Here is a 19,221-nt window from a genome sequence, read left to right as displayed (position 1 = left end):
AGGGGATTTCCCCTACACAAGTTCTCTCTTGCCTGTTGCCATGTAAGTAAGACATGCCTTTTGCCTTCCACCATGATTGTGAGGCCTCCCCAGCCACGTGGAACTGTGAGTCCACTAAACTTCTTTTTCTATACAAATTACCCAGTCTCAGCTATGTCTTTATCAGCAGTGTGAAAACAGACAAATACACAGACCAGTATGAGCTCAAATCCCAGCACTGGCAGAAGTAATCCGTGGTGGGAGAAGTTGGCAAAGCAGTTATTCTAAGAAGGAGAGGTGTGGTAGAGATTGGCACATGAGGCCGGGTGCAGTGGCTCACACCTGTTATCCCAGCACTTTGGGAGGCCAAGGTGGTTGCAAGTTCAAGACCAGCCTGACCAACATGAAGAAACCCTGTCTCTACTAAAAATACAAAATTAGCCAGGCATGGTGGTGCATGCCTATAATCCCAGCCTCTTGGGAGGATGAGGCAGGAGAATCACTTGAACCCATGAGGCGGAGGTTGCAGTGAGCCAAGATCACACCATTGCACTCCAGCCTGGGCAACAAGAGTGAAACTCCATCTCAAAAAAAAAAAAAACAAAGGGATTGGCACATCAGACACAGTGGTTACACGGGTGTGTTCACTTTGTGGAAATTCATCAAACTGTTTACTTATTTATGTCTCTGAGCTTTTGTCTCATCTCCAAAAAAAAAAAAAGAAACAAAACTATATTCCATAGTGTTGTCCTAGAGTTAATATATTTGAAATAATGAAATATTAAATAACAAATTAAGTGATATATTAGATAATAGTTTATATGTTAAAAATGAAATAAAGTATATTAAAAAGAGCTTGGCTTAATACTTGGCACAAAGCACGGACTCCAGCATTGATAACTGCATCATCAAGTTCTCACGCTAGGCCCTCTGCCCCAGGAGACACAAGCCATGTTCTGCTCCAGCTGGTTCATATAGGGCAAACTGATGCCTGTGACTTCTGCCTGAAACGGTGGCTCGGGAAGGAAACATGGGGTATCCCTGAAACTTTCTAAACAAATGCTGTATAGCAGTCCAGAAATGGCTTAGTTTTGGCCAGGTGTGGTGGCTCATGCTTATAATCCCAGCACTTTGGAAAGCCAAGGCAGGCAAATCACCTAAGGTCAGTTCAAGACCATCCTGGCCAACATGGTGAAACCCCGTCTCTACTAAAATTAGAAAAATTAGCTGGGTGTAGTGGTGGGTACCTGCAATCTCAGCTACTCGGGAGGCTGAGGCAAGAGAATAACTTGAACCAGGGAGGAAGAGGTTGCAGAAGAGCTGAGACCATGCTGTTGCACTACAGCCTGGGCAACAGAGTGAGGTTCCATCTCAAAAAAAATAGGGATTAGTTTCATATGGCAGCAAATACTAACCTTTCCCTCCTCTTCTCAGCCACGTAGCAGAACTCTTATCACTGATTCAGTGAAGTAAAGAGGAGAGCAATTCACACAGAATCATGACATCATGGTACTGAAGAGAACTTGCGTTCAAACTGCTGCAAACCCAGCATTTTGCAGGTGGGAAACCTGACATATGTAGAAGCTGCATGACCGGTCCAAATTCACACTGCTAGGAGGACCTTGATTTCCTGACTCCAGCCTAGAGTTCTTTCCATAAACAGGAAACAACGTTGAGACTTTTAAAAAATTTACATTGAGTTCATCCAAGGGGAATTGTGAAACAATTTCCACTTCGGCAATATTGGCAACCACAAGAGCAAACCAAGAGGAGCATCAGCCAGGTGTGATGGCTCACACCTGTAATCCCAGCACTTTGGGAGTCTGAGGTAGGCAGACCACGAGGTCAAGAGATCGAGACCATCCTGGCCAACATGGTGAAACCCCATCTCTACTAAAAATACAAAAATTAGTTAGGTGTGGTGGTGCGTGCCTGTAGTCCCAGCTACCCGGGAGGCTGAGGCAGGAAAATCACTTGCACCTGGGAGGCAGAGGTTGCAGTGAGCCGAAATTGCACCACTGTGCTCCAGCCTGGGCAACAGAGTGAGACTCTGTCTCAAAAAAAAAAAAAAGGAGCATCTTGTGCTGGCCTCTTTCCTTCTTGGTCTGATGGCAGAGCCCCCTGCTACCACAATAATACCGTAGCGGCACCATCATACCCTGTCTGTAAACCACGTGACTCTGCCAAGGCCAGAGTATTCCATTCCTAGACACTGGAATGGAACTTTGTGAACCTGAACACAGTGAAACAGGCCCAATATGAAGCAAGTGTGCGTGTCAAGTTCCTGAACCTCTGAAAAGTGGACCACACCCCATCAGCATCACACAAGTGTGGGAAAAGCTGACAAGTTACAATGTGTAAGGAAGTTGGGAATGTGCTATACAGTTGCACCAACATTATTATTAATCATTTACTATGCAATTGCTTCCAAAACCAAGTTTTGGAAAAGCCAAGCCTTTTCATCCTCTAGTTAAAAAACGAAAGCTTTTATAATCATTTTGTCATCATGTGAAACATTTCCAAAACCCATTCTTTCCAAATTAGAAAAATGGATTTCCTATTTCCTTTCTAGAAGATCACACACACACAAAAATCTCACCTTGCATTGTTCATTCCCAGTATCTTACCTGTGAATATTGGATACATTGGCAGTGACCATGATTGCATAGCACATTAACACCAGCACAAAAAGATGCACAGAGTACCTTTAAGACATAATAGGTAGGGGGAGGAGTAATGAATATATTTCATATTAACACACCTTTTGGTCACCCAAAATGTGAATCCATCACCATCCCCGCCAAAAACACAAATGATCAATGATCAGTAACTCGTGTTTATATGAGAGAAAATAAACCAAATATTTTTCTTCTATGTAATTAATATGCTGTATCTTAAAATGACACAGGGAACTCATGACACAGTTTGCCAACTGCAGGGCTAATAATGTCAGGAATCCATAAATGGAATGCTTACACTTTTTTCACATATGCAATTAAGAGTCCAGAGAGATGAGTTCTTTCTTTAAGACTTTATTTTTTAAACTGGGCTTCCCCAGATACCAAGACTTCTACCTGGTGGCTGATTTAAAATACCTGTCCTTTCTCAGATATTTGTTGAAGGAATAGGGGCAGAATTCTAGCATAGTACCCTGAACAAATGCACAAAATTCCTGAAGGTGTACTTCTCAATATGTTGGTCTCAAAAGCTTCTTCCCTAACACCTTTCAGCGTATTTGCCCAGCTTACTAGTAGAAGAAAGTACAATTGACCAGCTTTCCCTGTTAAAGAATGATTCGCATTCCCCCAAGATCTGCACCAAACACATTGTTCTACTCTGGTGAAATCCAGGACTTACACTCATGTCTCTAGCAGTAATGCAAGAAGTACATCAACATCTACAATAGTTAGGAAAGGTTCCTTTTGGGAATATTAAACCTTATAACATCCCATTTACACGACTGGGAAGGATCTGTAGAAGTCTAATTTTAAGAAAAAATGGGCTGGGCGCGGTGGCTCATGCCTGTAATCCTAACACTTTGGGAGGCCAAGGCGGGTGGATCGCCTAAGCTCAGGAGTTTGTGACCAGCCTGGGCAACATGGTGAAACCCGTCTCTACTAAAAAATACAAAAAAAGATTACCTGGGCATGGTGGTGTGCACCTGTAATCCCAGCTACTCAGGAGGCTGAGGCAGGAGAATTACTTGAACCCAGGAGGTGGAGGTCGCAGTGAGCCGAGATTGCGCCACTGCATACAGCTTGGGCCACAGAGAGCGTAATTAAAAAACAAAAAATTAAATTGGAAAAAAAAAAGAAAGAAAAAATGAACTATACTGACTTCCAATGGATGGTCAGTTTATTGGCTCTCATAGTAATTGGAGATTCCAGGTTCTTACAGTAAATGGAGATTCCTGCAATGTCCTCATTATCCTACTATAAGGTATTTACAATATAAAATTTTATAATACATATTTTATAATACCATCTATTTCTTGCTTTAGTGCAATTCCAAGAACATTGCCACAAAACATCCAAATGACCAAATTAGAACATATGAGACTCATACTCACCAGCCGAAACAAAAGATGACAAAATAGATGCCAAAAATGGTGGCAACTGCATGCCGGACATCAGAGCTGGTTGTACCAGGACGTAAGTAGATGCGAAACCAGAAAGCAGCAAACAGAGCAACAAGCTGGCATACCACAAAATTCACCTGTGACAGGGAAGAGAAAATGAAAACCTTTATTGTTTCACCTTTCTGTGAATTTGCTCTTGTTTTTTGCAGATTTCCACATCAAGAGGCTTCTCAGACTTGGATTTGTTCTTTCTCCCCAGTAGATTGTTTGGAAGAGGAAATGAATATAACAGAACAAGTTAACTATACCCTCGTGTGGTATAAGATGCGACAAACCCAACAGTTTCTTCTCTAACCTTTAAGACTGGCCAAGGTTGCCTTCCCACCCACAAGCAGGGGGCTTCTCATGGAAACAGCCTAAGCTAACTGTGAGCTCTGTTTAGTGGGCCTCTTTTCTCACCCTCAGCAGGACCCTAAGACGAAGAAGGTGTTAGATGCAAAGTTTGACAAAAGAGCTCCCTTATTTGGTACCTAGGAAATCAAATTGTTCTCCAAAGTGATCACCAGTTGTTTTCTGACTCTGCGAATGACTCACATTCCCTAATACTGGTACTAAACCCATTGTTCTACTCTAGCAAAATGCAGGACTTACAACAATGTCTCATTTTAAACCAGCATCCAATAAACAAGAGCTTTCCTCAAATTCAAGGTGTGACACTGCAGACCTACAAATAGTGACACAGCCCTGCATTCAACGTCCAGTGCCAAGCCTGTCCAGTTATGCAGGGTAGACACCAAATTTCCTTACAAAATCTCAGTGGTCTACCTCTTGAGAATATTGTGCCTAAAAGAAAACAAAAAATTTACTGAAATCTATAGAAAAGGTCAGCTGATTTTAGAAAGCAATAAGCAAATATGTACCTTTGCAATTTATATTTACCCAAAATCAAATTCCAAATACATTAAGTGGTTTAACCATTCATTGAAACTAGAAAAGTAACTTAAACTCTTCGAAATATTCAAAACTGAAACCTCAGTATGAATTCACTTTTAGAAGGCACTTAATTGAAAAGAGACCAAAGATAGAGACACAACTTCAGCATCAACATTTCATGCTTCAATAAACTGCTGCTGATAACAAAACTCATTAGGGCTGAGCTGGGAGGTAGGGCTGGAGGGAGCAGAAATCAACTCCATTTGAGCTCATTTTGTTTGCCCAGTGAAAAACAATACTTTGGACCCTTTATGACTCATAGAAAATATTGCTTTCAGAAAATTTCTGTTTTGGTTTTTTAAAAGTTGACGGTTGGCCGGGTGCGGTGGCTCATCCCTGTAATCCCAGCACTTTAGGAGGCCAAGGCAGGCAGGTCACCTGAGGTCAGGAGTTTGAGACTAGACTGGCCAACATGGTAAAACCCTGTCTCTGCTAAAAATACAAAAATTGGCTGAGCTTGGTGGCGGGTACCTGTAATCCCAGCTACCTGGGAGGCTGAAGCAGGAGAATCGCTTGAACCCAGGAGGCAGAGGTTGCAGTGCCACTGCACTCCAGCCTGGGCAACACAGCAAGACTTCATCTCAAAAATTTTAAAAAAACCAAATAAATAAATGAAATAAAAAAGTTGACCTTATTGAGTTTCACCTTTCCAAGAAAACCTGTTCTCACCACTGCCCACCTTTACTTTCTATCTTGAAAGATAGAGAAGTGACTTGTGAGCCTGTCCTGCATGATTTGGTCATATCTTTTCATCTAGGCTGAATGAACAGCCAAGGAACACACACAAACAAAATGTATATAGAAAAAGAATCACCTTAGCAAGGTTCAAGACTCACATTCCCTAAGACTGGTACTAAATCCATTGTTCTACTCTAGCAAAATGCAGGACTTACATCAATGTCTCATTTTAAAGTGGCATCCAATAAACAAGAGCTTTCCTCAAATTCAGGGTGTGACACTGAAGATCTATAAATGGTGACAGAGCCTTGCAATCAACATCCAATGGCAACTGGAAAGTCCAAAAGTTATAATAGGTGATAGATCACACGTTCTTTCATTCTCACAGCCCAGCCTGCAACCATAGCACAACTCAGGAAAGTGGCCACAGGGAAATTTCCAGCATTCTTTTTGATTTGGCCAGAATTATTGAGCATGTACACATGAGGAATGATTTGGAGGATGGAGCGTGGTTCTTAAGAGTGTAGTCCCCCAACCAACAGCATCCACGTCCCCTTGGAAACTTGCTAGAAATGCACATTCTTGGGGCCCACCCTAGCCCTACTGAATTAGACATTTCCTAGGCAGGATCCGGCAATTTGTGTTCTAACCACCCCAACACCCAGGTGACTGTGATACACACTCAAGTTTGAGAACCACAGGGATAGAAGAGAAAGAAGGTATGTTCCCTGCTTTCAAGGATCTTATCATCTAACTAGGAAAACAACACAAGTAACCTAAAAGTAATTGTGAAATAACAGTAAGAGACTGTCTCTACCCTACAATCAAGAAAAGAGGATTTACATGCTCTGGGCTTCGATTTATTTATTTCTAAAATGTGTGCTTTGGGGGAATTGGTGTCTAACATCTCTTCTAGGTCTAATGGTCTCTGATTCTATATCTAACCTGTGTTTAAAAAAAAAATTAATTGGGAGGCCAGTAGGCTGAGATGACTCTGGTGCCTTGGGTTCCCTCATAAGCAAGCCAAAACCTAATTCAGAGGGAATAGTCATAGCCCAGAAAAACAAGCTTGACCAATCAGAAACTACTAACTAAGCTCCAGCTAGAGGCTTCACCAATCAGAAACTACCTACCAAACTCTAACTAGAGACTTTACTAATCAGGAACCACCAAATAACCTCTAAGTAAGGGCTATCCACTTTAACTCATCAAATATTTTCTTGGGTTTTGCTTCTTTGAACACCTTATAAAAGTTTCCCCCAGTCCCTTTTGGTAGAGCCCAAAGTGCTTGCAGGCTGGTGTTGCTTGACTCATGAACCACCGAATGTTCAAATAAATGCTTTAAAATTTTAATGTTATACACATTACACCAATGTTATACCAAAGAGTATAACCAATGTTATACTTTTTTTACACCAGAGTCCTTTCCTTGACTGTTAATGGTAAATGCCTAAACTCAAGACTTCATCATGGATTAAAAGCTGCCCTCTACATACAGACTCAACCTGCTCCACCACCCTCTCCCCAAGAGGGAATCCTGGATGGCCAGCAGAGTGCTCCACGGCAAACTGCTCTCAAGCAAAAGCAGAAACACACAACAGCACCACGCAGTTCTAGCAGGAGGGTTCTAGCAGATATAGGATTGCTTTTCAGTGACCACACGTGTACATCTTATAAGGTACAGGCTGAACCAGACTGAGATACCACTTCACAGCTATTAGTATGGCTATTATATATTTTTATAAACAAAACAGAAAATAGTAAGTATTCACAGAGATGTAAAAACATTTGAACCCATGTGCACTGCTAATGGGAATGCAAAATGGTGCAGTCAGTATAGAAGATGGCATGGAAGTTCTTTAATATGCTAAACATAGAATTACTATATGATCCAGCAATCCTACTTCTAGGAATGAGCCACAAATAACTGAAAGCAGGGTTTTTAAGAGATATTTATACCCACATATTCATAGCAACATTATCACAATAGCCAACATGTGGAAGCTGCCCAAATCAATGGATGAATAAACAAAATGTGGTATACACATATAATGGACTATTCAGCCTTAAAACAGAAGGAAATTCTGATACATGCTACAACATGTATGAACTTTCAAGGCATTATGCTAAGTGAAACAAGCCAATCACAAGGTACAAATATGGACAAGTATGCTTCCACTTACATGAGATTAACCTAGAGGACTCAAATCCAGAGATAGCCAATAGAATGGTGGTTGCCAGATACTAGAGAAAGAAAGTAATGGAGTTATTGTTTAATGGGTATGGAGTTTCTGTTTTGCAAGGTAAAAAGAATTCTGGAGATGGATGGGGGTGATGGTTACACAACAATGTAAACATACTCAATGCCACTAAACTGTATGCTTAAAATGGCTAACATAGTAAATGTTATGTTATGTTATGTTATGTACAGTTTGCCACAATTTTTTTTAAAAAGGTCCAGGCTGGAGTGTGATATGAATCTGTGTTGGCTGACTCGTATCTACACTCGCGGCTGGTGGAGTATATAACCATCTCTGCAGCCAAGTGCAGCTGGCTCCGATCACAATTCATACAGGCACAGAGTTCAATTTTTGTTCCTTTCTTCTATAAAGGATCAACAAGATCAGAGGCCTGATCTTTTAGATGTACATCCTGGAATTATTTTGATTTGATGATATATAGGATCTGCTTCCAAATAATCTAATGGGATCTAATGGGAATGGGTGAATGGGATGAGTAGAGATCAACAGTTCTCAACTGAGGCTGATGTGCTCCCACCCAGACATTTCTGGTTGCCATAACTAGAAGAAGGGGTGAGTGTACCAATGGCATCTAGAGATCAGCGATGTCGTTAAACATCCTAAAAGGAACAGCATAGCCTCCCACAACAAAAAAATTTCCAGCCCAAAATGTCAGTAAGTGCCAAAGTTAAGAAACTCTGGTAGAACACAGTTAGATGAGCCAGATTGGGTATGAGTTGGAAATTGTTGAAGCTGAGTGTCGGGCACAGGAAAGTTCATTCTACTAATCATTCCACTTTGATGTATGTTTGAAATTTTCCATAACAAAGCCTTTTTTTAAAAAAAATTACAAAACTCTGGAAAGCAAATCACTAGCCTAAGATGATACAGATTTTAAACCCTGGTGATTCTAAGCACTTGAAACTGAAAAGTTCTTTTTATCCACATCAGAGAAACACCTAAATCAGGGAAGTAATATACATAAGTTAAGAAACAAACTAAAACAAAAAATGGAATGTCTTAATAGGAAAAGAACCACCTTTTATGAAATGATCAAATGTCCATTAAGCAATGAACCAAATCGCCCAGGGGCAGTGGCTCACGCCTGTAATCCCAGCACTTTGGGAGGCTGAGGCAAGCGGATCACGAGGTCAGAAGACCGAGACCATCCTTGCTAACATGGTGAAACCCCATATCTGCTAAAAATACAAAAACAAAATTAGCTGGGAGTGGTGGCAGGCACCTGTAGTCCCAGCTACTCAGGAGGCTGAGGCAGGAAAATGGTGTGGACCTGAGAGGCGGAGCTTGCAGTGAGCCAAGATCTCGCCACTGCACTCCAGCCTGGGTGACAGAGTAAGATTCTGTCTCAAAAAAAAAAAAAAAAAAAGGAAAGAAATGAATCAAATCATAACAAATACAAGAGAAAAAGACCTGTCTTCAGTAATGATTAACTAATTGTGATATCCCATCCTGTGACCAAAAATACAGTAAGTGGTTATAAGCAAAAGGTCAACGTAGAGTCAGGCTCGCTGGCTGCAAGATCTAGACCCACCACTTAGTGGAGAGTTACAAAAGCTCACTTTGTCTTGGTCCTCATCGATAAAAGGGAGGTAATAATAGTAGTTCTACTTCAAGGGGTTGTTGTAAGGTCTAAACAAATCAAAAATGTAAGGTCACTTAAAACAGTTCCTTGCACTAATAAGCACTTGCTATTAATATTATTCTACATCTACTAAATTAACACTTGCATACATTGTGCACAGAATAAATGCATTAACTGGTAACTACTGTTGAGCTGTTAAGAACTTGCTTCTCCAGCCTCCTCCCTTCTTGCCTTCAATCATCTCCTTTTCTACCCAACATTTAGACAGCAGCCTAAGTCTTCTGTGTCCTTTCTTCCACAGGGAGAGGCAATATAGCCTAGGACAAAGAATCAATCTCTGGGTTGCCAGCTCCTAAGCCAAGTTCTTTGGGTTTTTTGTTTTGATGTGTGTGGTTGTTTTATTTTGTTTTGCTTGTTTTGTTTTTTGAGACAGGGTCTTGCTCTGTCACCCAGGCTGGAGTGCAGTGGTGTGATCTCGGCTCACTGCAGCCTCAACCTCCCAGGCTCAGGCCATCCTACCACCTCAGGCTCCTGAATAGCTGGGACTATAGGTGTGCACCACCATGACCAGCTAATTTTTCTTTTTAGTTTTGTAGACAGGTTTCACCATGTTGCCCAGGCTGGCCTTGAACTCCTGGGCTCAAGCAATCTGCCTACCTTGGCCTCTCATAGTGCTGGGATTACAGGCATAAACCACCACACCTGGCCTCTAAGTCAAGTTTTATAAACCTGAAGTAGAGACAAATCTGAAAGTCAAATCAGTTTCCAGAAATTAGGGGAAAATAATTTTTTCTTTTTAATTCCAAAAGTTTATCTTCATAAATCAAAGCAAAGCTGAAGAAATTAACACAGTTTCTACCACAATTATAGAAGGAAGGAGAGCTCTGAATGATGGAAGAGCTACTTTTCTGCACAAAAGGAGATAGCAAGCTTGGTCCACGGGCTGGAGGAGGGATGTCTCCCGTTTCAGTGGGGACAGAACGAGCCCTTAGTTACATGTGTGAAGGCTCACATGACACATGAGCACAAAGGCACTGAAACCACAGAAACTGATGGGCTCCCTCAAGAAGTCTGGGATGATGAAGGTATCCCAGTTGAAGAGACAGTTGCCTGGCTTCTCAGAGTGCAGCCAAGGGAGGTGGCCAGCCCTGCAGGGAAGTCCTGCTACTGATAGGGTGAGTGGCTGTCAAGGTACACAGACCTGGGTACTTCACAGCCTCTCTCCCAGGCTCTGGGAACAACCGAGAGGCAGGATGAGAGCTGGCGGACCTGAGGAGGTCTTAAAGTTGGACAGAAGAGACCATCAAGTGTGAACCATCCACTTGGAGCCATAGAAGGAGCTGCAGGGAGCAGCAGATACAACAACAAGAGGCCAACGTCAGGACCACAAGGATGTGTTCTATCAGAGCAGAGGAGAGCCAGGCCCCAATAGCAGGACCAGCTGTCCTTGCCAAGGCCAGGAAGGACTGTAAACTCCTCAGGGCTTAGTTCCTCCCCAGGTGAAGGGGTGCACAAGCCTTCAGTGTAACCAGTCCTACACTGGAATAGGTTGCCTAAAACTGCCCATGTAGCATGAAAGCTACATTAAATTTAGTTGGGAGAAACTTAAAAGTTACATTTGTAGCATCCTGTGTCGTGGCTGTACATTTCAACCCCACTATTATTGCCCCAATGGGAAATATGCCCAAAAATTCTGTATGAAAAATATTCATCTCAGCATGATTTCAAGTAGCAAAAAGAAGAAGGAATTTAAAAATTCAACAATTAGTAAAGGCAATGGTTAGCACAGGAAGCAAATAAAGGACGTGCCCTTCATCACTGTCCTTTTTTAGTGTAATACAGTAGTGTTTGCTATAAGCCATAACTTCTGACTGATTCTTGGAAATTCATTCATTGGGTAATAAAAAGCTAAATACTGAAAAAATATTGAGGCATTATTTGCAAGACAAAATGATGTAAAAGCAACCTAAATAGAGGACAACAGAAGGATAGTAATCAATGGTAATAAACCCATTCAATAGAAAAGTATGCCATCATTAAAAACAGGCATTACAGGCTGGGCACAATGACTCATGCCTACAATCCCAGCACTCTGGGAGGCTGAGGCGAGAGGATTGCTTGAGACCAGGAGTTTGAGACCAGCCTGAACAACAGAGCAAGAACCCCATCCCTACAAAAAATAAAAAATAAAAAATTAGCTGGGCATGATAGTGAAAGCCTGTAATCCTAGTTACTCAGGAGGCTGAGGCAGGAGGATTGCTTAAGCTTGTAGTTCAAGGTTATGGAGAGCTATGATTATGCCACTGCACTCCAGCCTGGACAACAGAGTGAGACCTTGTTTCTTTAATTTAAAAAATGGGCAGTTTATAAAGTACCTGCCATAAAATGAAAAACATTTGAGATAACTAATGAATAAGATAACATAAAAGTATATGTATATTTACAACTATGTAAAAAAGGTAGCATGTAGAAAATGGCAAAAATAACGTGTAAAATGGAATACAACTACTATATCAGGATGGCAGGAATATAGGCTTTTTTTTGTAAATTATTTTCATCATTTGGAAAGGTAAAACTACATGTAGAATTGCCCACACATTCCCTGTACAACCTACTGACACTCAGACACACAAACTGTGATACTCTAAGGAACTCATAATGCTTATGACTGGTATCCCCCCAAAATCCTTATTTTAATACTACTCTATCCTCAGTGTTGCAATTATTAGCACCTTATTTTAATACTACTTACTCTATCCTCAGCGTTGCGATTATTAGCACCTGCTACAAATAAAGTTTAGGGAGGAGTTGAAATGGAAGATGTTAGCACTGTAAAAAAAAAAAAAAAAAAAAAAAAAAAAAAAAAAAACTCATTAAAAAGACCGAACTTTTATAGACCAGCTGCAAAAGAAAAAAGTATAACAGTTGAACCTAATGAAAGTAACAGTCAAGAAGGTAAAAACCGTGGGTGGCCAAAACGAAACATGAAAACATTGACCAGCCTGCGTGGCTCACGCTGTAATCCCAGCCAGCCTTTGGAGGCCAAGGCCAGGCAAATCAGGCTCGGCCGGCGCGCTGCAGGGCTCAGGAGTTTCGAGAACCAGCCTGCGCCAACCAATGCTGAAACTCTGTCCTCTACTACAAAATATCAAATACTTAAGGACCAGGTGTGGTGGCATGCACCTGCCGAGTCCAGCCTACCTCGGGAGGCGCGGCTGAGGCGGAAAATGGCTGGAACCGTGGCAAGACCAGAGGTTGCAGTGAGGCAAGATCATATTGTGGCACTCCAGCCTGGGTTAACACAGCCCAAGACCCTGGCGAAGACGACCGCGCAGAGAAGGCGGAGAGGGGACGGCAGGCAGACGGGCGAGGAGGAGAAGGACGGAGACGGCGAGAAGGAGGAAGAAGGAGAAGGAAGAGAAGGAGAAGAAGAAGAAGGAAGGAGAAGGAGAAGAAGAAGAAGAAGGAGGAGGAGGAGGAGGAGGAGGAGGAAATGAAAATATATACCTGATTACTGGCCTAAAAACAACCACATTAACCAACAGAATAGGACAGAGTCCACAAATAAGCCTACACTTCAATGTCTGTCGATTTTTGACAAAGGTGTGAAGAATGCACAATGTGGAGAGGATGGTCTTTTCAATACATGGTGTCGAGAAAACTGTATAAACACATACAGAAGAATGAAAATGAACTTTTATCTCATCCCTTATATAAGAATCAACTCAAAATGGATTAAAGGCTGAAATATAAGACCTGAAACTATAAAACTGCCAGAAGAAAATATAGGGGGAAACTATATGACACTGGTCTGGGCAGTGATGACTTGGATTTAACCCCAAAAGCACAGGCAACAAAAGCAAAAATAGGTCAATGAAAGTGCACCAAACTAAAAAGGTTCTGTGCAACAAAGGAGAAAATTAACAGAGTAAAGAGACAACCCACAGATTGGGAGGAAATATTTGCAAATCATAGAGGGCTCATATTCAAAATATACAAACAACTCCAACTGCTTAATAACAAGAAAATAAATAATTCTAATTACCAATGGGCAAAGGATCTGAATAGACCTTTCTGAAAAGAAGACATACAAATGGCCAGCAGATATGTGCAGAAATGCTCAACATCTCTAATCATCAGAGACATGCACATTAAAACCACGAAGAGACATCACCTCACATGTGTTAGAATGACGATTATCAAAATGATGAGAGACAACAAGTGCTTGGAGAGCTTCTAGAGAAAAGGGAACGCTTGCACACTGTCAGGAGAAATGGAAATCAGTACAGCCATTATGGAAAACAGTACGGAAGTTCCTCCAAAAACTAAAACTAGAATTTGCCATATAATCCAGCAATCACACTTCTGGGTATATGCCTGAAGAAACTGAAATCAGTATGTTGAAGAAATATCTGCACTCCCATGCTCACTGCAACACTATAGCCTAGATATAGAAGCAATCTAAGTGCCATCAAGGGATGAATGGATTTTTAAAAATGTAGTCTAGATGCACAATGGAATACTATTCAGCCTTTAAAAAGCAGGAAGTTATGTCATTTGTGACAACATGATATGCCTAGAAGATACTGTGTTAAATGGCATAAGCCAGGCACAGAGAGACAAACACCGTAGGATCTTAAATATATGTGGAACCTAAAAAAGAAAAAAAGCAGCGAGTTTAACAGTGGTTACCAGAGCCTGGGGGTGGAAGGAAGCAGAGGAAGAAAGGGGAGATATTGATCAGGGGGTACAAAGTTACTGTTTGAGGTGATAGGTTATGTTAATTAGCCTGATTCTATCCTTCCACAATATACACATGTATCAAAACATCACATTGTACCCTATAAACATATACATTATTTGTCAATTAAAAATAAAATAAAACTTACAAAACATATGTATCATGATGTTCCTTAATAAACCCTTCACATTTAAAAGAAATATATACAAAGTTTACTTTTCTACTGATCCACTACCTCCAGAGCAGCAAATAAAGTGGCACTTTCATTCATGACATCCAGCAATGTGCTCTCAACAATTGAAGTATTGTGTGGGCCTTTATGCAAGAGGGGACAGTAGAGTACAGCTATTTTGATCAGATTCTTACAGACAAGCAAGACTGACATAGCTCAGATTCAGCAAAAGCTCAATTTCCACAGCTCTTGCAAGATTTCAAAGACACTGCAAGGAAATAAAACACATGCCCAAGTGTTTGACTTCTTATTTCATCAAACCACAATCAAACTGTGTGCAAATTTTCAAACACAAGTCTTAAATCTATTCTAATGTGCTGCTAGAAAGACATTATTTGGGGATTTCTGTTCCATGGACTTCATACTCTTCCAACAAAACAACACACTTTGCCAGGAGTTAAAAACACCGCCTTTCTCCTAACCAAGAGATACAAACAGGCCATTTTTAACAAATAGCAAATATTAACGGTTCAAAAGTATTTCCCCTACTGCAGTGGTTTACCAGTGGCTCGCCAATGAGCAACAGCAACTGTCCAGTCCTGGAATGTCCAGTGTAACAAACTAAAAAGCTTCTGTACGACAAAGGAAAAAATTAACAGAGAAGAGACAACCTACAGATTGCGAGAAAATATTTGCAAATCATAAGGGCTCATATTCAAAATATGCAAAGAACTCCAACTGCTTAATAACAAGAAAATAAACACTCGGCAACACTGCCTTATATGCTCCAAGGCAAAACCAATCAAGTTAAACAATTCCTTATTTAATGGCAAGCCATTCTTCCACCACAAAGAGTACTCTTTTGCATTGCCCCCTACAAATAAATGTAGCTAGGAAAAGTGCTAAAATGCTTTCCTTCCTGTACCACAGAACAAAAGTGACTGTAGAATACCCTTGAGTTACTTTACACTTTCAAAGGGATCCTTTGTTACACTTTCATTCCACACTCCTCAGAAAGTTGGCAAGAAGTATTTTTAAATCTCTAAAGAGCCTTCTTTCTCCCAGTTTGTGAATAAGCAAATATTATTTAAGATTGATAATCAATGTACACAATTTATAGCCCAAAAGGCCTCTAATTCAGGGATCCCCAACCCCCCGGCCACAGACCAGTACTGGTCCATGGCCTATTAGGAACCAGGCCACACAGCAGAAGGTGAGTGGCAAGTGACCAAGAGACGCTGCATCTGTATTTACACCACTCCCCATCGCTTGCTAATTTACCACCTGAACTCCACCTCCTGTCAGATCAGCAGTGGCATTAGATTCTCAGAGGAGTGCAAACCCTATGGTGAATGTTCATGCCAGGGATGTAGACTGCACACTCCTTATGAGAATCTAATGCCTGACGATCTGTCACTATCTCCCATCACTCCAAATGGGACCATCTAGTTGTAGGAAAAGAAGCTCAGGGCTCCCACTGATTCTACATCATGGTGAGTTGTATAATTATTTCATTATATATTACAATGTATTAAGAATAGAAATCAAGTGCACAATAAATGTAATGAGCTTGAATAATTCTGAAACCATCCCCATCCCCACCCCACTCCATGGAAAAATTGTCTTCAACAAAACCAGTCCCTGGTGCCAAAAAGGTTAGGGACTGCTGCTCTAATTGAGATTTTGTCTAATCATCACAATAAATGCCATTTATCCAGTGCCTAATATGTGTTGGGCACAGTGATAAACCTTCCATAAATGACTCCATTGCAGCCTTCCCACACCTTAGGAAATAGCTCACTCCCACTTTACACAGGAGCCAAATGAAGAACAAAACAGTTAAGCGCACGGTGCAAGTTACAAAGTCAGGGAGTGGTAGAGCCAGGGTTTCAAATGCAGCCTGAGTTCTCTCATGGTATATTCCCTTGCTTCACTTTTAACACCCAACATTCTCCCCAGAAATAATATCACTCAGGGAGAATTGAGTAATGGCCTGTATTCATTTTCTAGGGCTGCCACCACAAAATATCAAAAACTAAAGGGCAGGGTAGGGGGCAAAAAACAACAGAAATTTATTTTCTCACAGTTCAGGAGGCTGGAATCTGAGATTGAGGGTGTCGGCAGGGTTGGTTTCTTCTGAGACTTCTGTCCTTGGCTCCAGATGGCCATCTTCTCCCTGTGTCTTCCCTCTGTGTGTGTCTGTGTCCTAATCTCTTCTCACAAGGATACCAGTCATGTTGGATTAGGACCCACTATAATGACTTTCTTCACTACTAAGTTATTAAGTAATAACTTAATGACTGCTTTGAAAGCCCTGTCTCAAATACAGCCACATTCTGGGGTACTCAGGGTTTAGGACTTCAGCATTTAAATTTTGGGGGAACACATTTGACCCAAAACACTGTCCAATAAAAATCCTCTACTCAAACCCATGGAATGAAATAGACTTCCTTTTCTTTGCCCCTATAGCTAGGAAGCAGGTAAGACTGAAAGCAAAGGCTGTGTGGGATGCTGGGAGCCTCAGAGCCTGCTATCTGCCTGGAGGTGACTCAGCCACTATAAACAGTGCCAGAGAGGGTTCTCCCAGCTCCTGTGTGTGTCCGAAGCTTATTAACCTATAATGGGTATAATGGGCTTACACATGTTGAGAAAGTTCATTATCCTTTGACCTTTCTTTTAAACACACAAGTTTTAAAGCAATAATAATCAGCATTTATTAAACACATATTATGTGCCATGGTCTCCACAAATATTGGCTGTTATTCTGCATGCTTCATGTCTACTATCTCATTTAATCTTCTCGACAACTGTCAATGTGCTACTGAGAAAACTCGCACAAAGTCAATGGCCCCAAAACCCTCAGCTGTAGGCAGCTCCATAAGTCAAACTGAGAGGCTCAGGCTGCCTGCAGTGGCCTCTCAAGATCTCATTCTTGTACAAGGGCAGATTTGAATTAAACTGATAGAGCTGAAAGTCCTTTCCAACAACTGTTCTTTGAGGCATGTATAAACTCTCTGTCTATAGTATAGTCATGAACCAAGCTTCTTTCCGTCAGTTCAGGGTATGTCCCCCATCCCTCTAGAATGGGATAATCCCTCTTTTAATGCTCAGAGAAAGTCCTTATACACTTGGTTAGAGATTATATTGTACATGGAGACTTTTGGCTTACCTTATTCTGCAAATATCATGTCACATGGATTAGTTACGATTTAGAATGAAAGCCCTTTAAAAACTTACTCCAGTGGCTAAAAGGTGGAAAATGATTGTGCTGTCTCTTTAGGCTTCGAGGCAAGAAAAAACCCTGAAGTACATAGGTGATATCTACATATTTCAGCCTGCCTCCCATCCCATAAATCAAATCCTTATAATGCTTGGCCCAGCAGGCAGGGAAGACTGTAAAGAACTCAGGACCATTTAGGAGTCTTAAAAACCCTGTCCACAAGCACGCCGTCAATCCCCTCCTCTGGAAATAAAACATTCCCATTAGAGTTAATTCCACTGTTAACCAGTTAAAAATGTTAACACTATTCATACTTTATTGTTAATAATATTAACATTGGCTAGCACTAATGTGCTGCATACCTCCCAGGAACTGTTTTCATTCCTTCTGCCTGTATAATTCCTTTTATCTTGACAACTCTCAACATGCTTTGAGGCTTCCATTCTACAGATATGGAAATTCAGTCACGGAGAGGTTAGAAAATGTACCCGAAATCATACACCCAGTCAGCCAGTCAGTGGCAACACTGGAATCTCATCTCAGGGAGTCTGGTTCTACTCAGGCACAACCTTCCTGCATGATTCAATATGTCACTTTCCAGATGAAGAAACTGGAGCCCCAAGACAGTACATGACCTGGCCTGGGTCACACAGTCTCTGAGCATCAGCGCTGAGACCAGAACTCAGGCATCCTGACTCCAGTCCAGCAGGCCTTCTGAGGATTCCCCAGCAGCCCTGGAGGTGGGGAGGGAGTAAATTGGGGTGCAGGGAGTCAGTGGGGGCGCATCTAGGAATAAGAGCCTGAGTAAAGAACTCTGGGCCTCCACAGGGAGTGAGGGGCACACACTGCAGAAGGGATCCCACTGAATAAGGAGGTGGAATGTTAGGGGATGACTTTATAACCTTGACTGGGGCCGGGGATGTCAAATTTTATAGAGAGAGATCACCACCAACAGCATGTATGTGTGCATGTGTCTGTATAATGTGTGTATACAATATATACATATTTTTAATATTTGTGTATATATTATATACATAATATATACTTATATTTAATATAGAATAAATGCATATAAACTCTATATATAATATAAACATATATATTTAATAAAGAATGTGTGTACATGTATACACACACACATACAAACACACCCCATATATATATGTAACCTGAAATTTCTCCTGTGGCTCAGGTCCACCCACCTGGGCCTGCAGTCACCTTCTTTCAGTCTGGTTCCATCGTGAAAAGTAACCTCAAATAAGAGACCACGACCACTTACAAGGTTACATGGGTATGTGGGATACTAATAACATCTACTCTACCAGATTGTGGTGGGCACTAAATGGAACGTGAAGGTACTATGAAAGTATTTTGTATAGTACTCTAAAAGAACTATAAAGCTTCACAAGTATTAGATAGGCTCCAAAGTGGTAGCTAACTAGCAGGACCTCTCTAAGATAGCAGCTCTCAAAACGGGAATCAACCAAAGAGCTGTTTTTTTTTTTTTTTTTTTTTTT

At 41.2% G+C, this 19,221-nt stretch overlaps 1 protein-coding gene across 1 annotated transcript in view; it reads right to left on the bottom strand.

Moving 5' to 3' along the window:
* MBOAT1 (membrane bound glycerophospholipid O-acyltransferase 1) overlaps positions 1-19,221 on the bottom strand; it is a 116,266-nt gene that overhangs the window by 46,644 nt on the left and 50,401 nt on the right. The window contains exons 2-3 of the mRNA XM_017862204.1: positions 4,049-4,194; positions 2,607-2,684 (exon numbers count right to left, since the gene is read on the bottom strand). Of these exons, the coding sequence (XP_017717693.1) occupies positions 2,607-2,684; positions 4,049-4,194 (224 nt within the window). The remainder of the gene's footprint in view (positions 1-2,606; positions 2,685-4,048; positions 4,195-19,221) is intronic.

This window comes from Rhinopithecus bieti, unplaced genomic scaffold (assembly GCF_001698545.2).
Source record: "Rhinopithecus bieti isolate Rb0 unplaced genomic scaffold, ASM169854v2 scaffold_62795, whole genome shotgun sequence".
Lineage (NCBI taxonomy): Eukaryota > Metazoa > Chordata > Mammalia > Primates > Cercopithecidae > Rhinopithecus > Rhinopithecus bieti.
The sequence above is the reverse complement of the archived record's forward strand: the minus strand, read 5'-3'. Positions and strand labels throughout refer to the sequence as shown.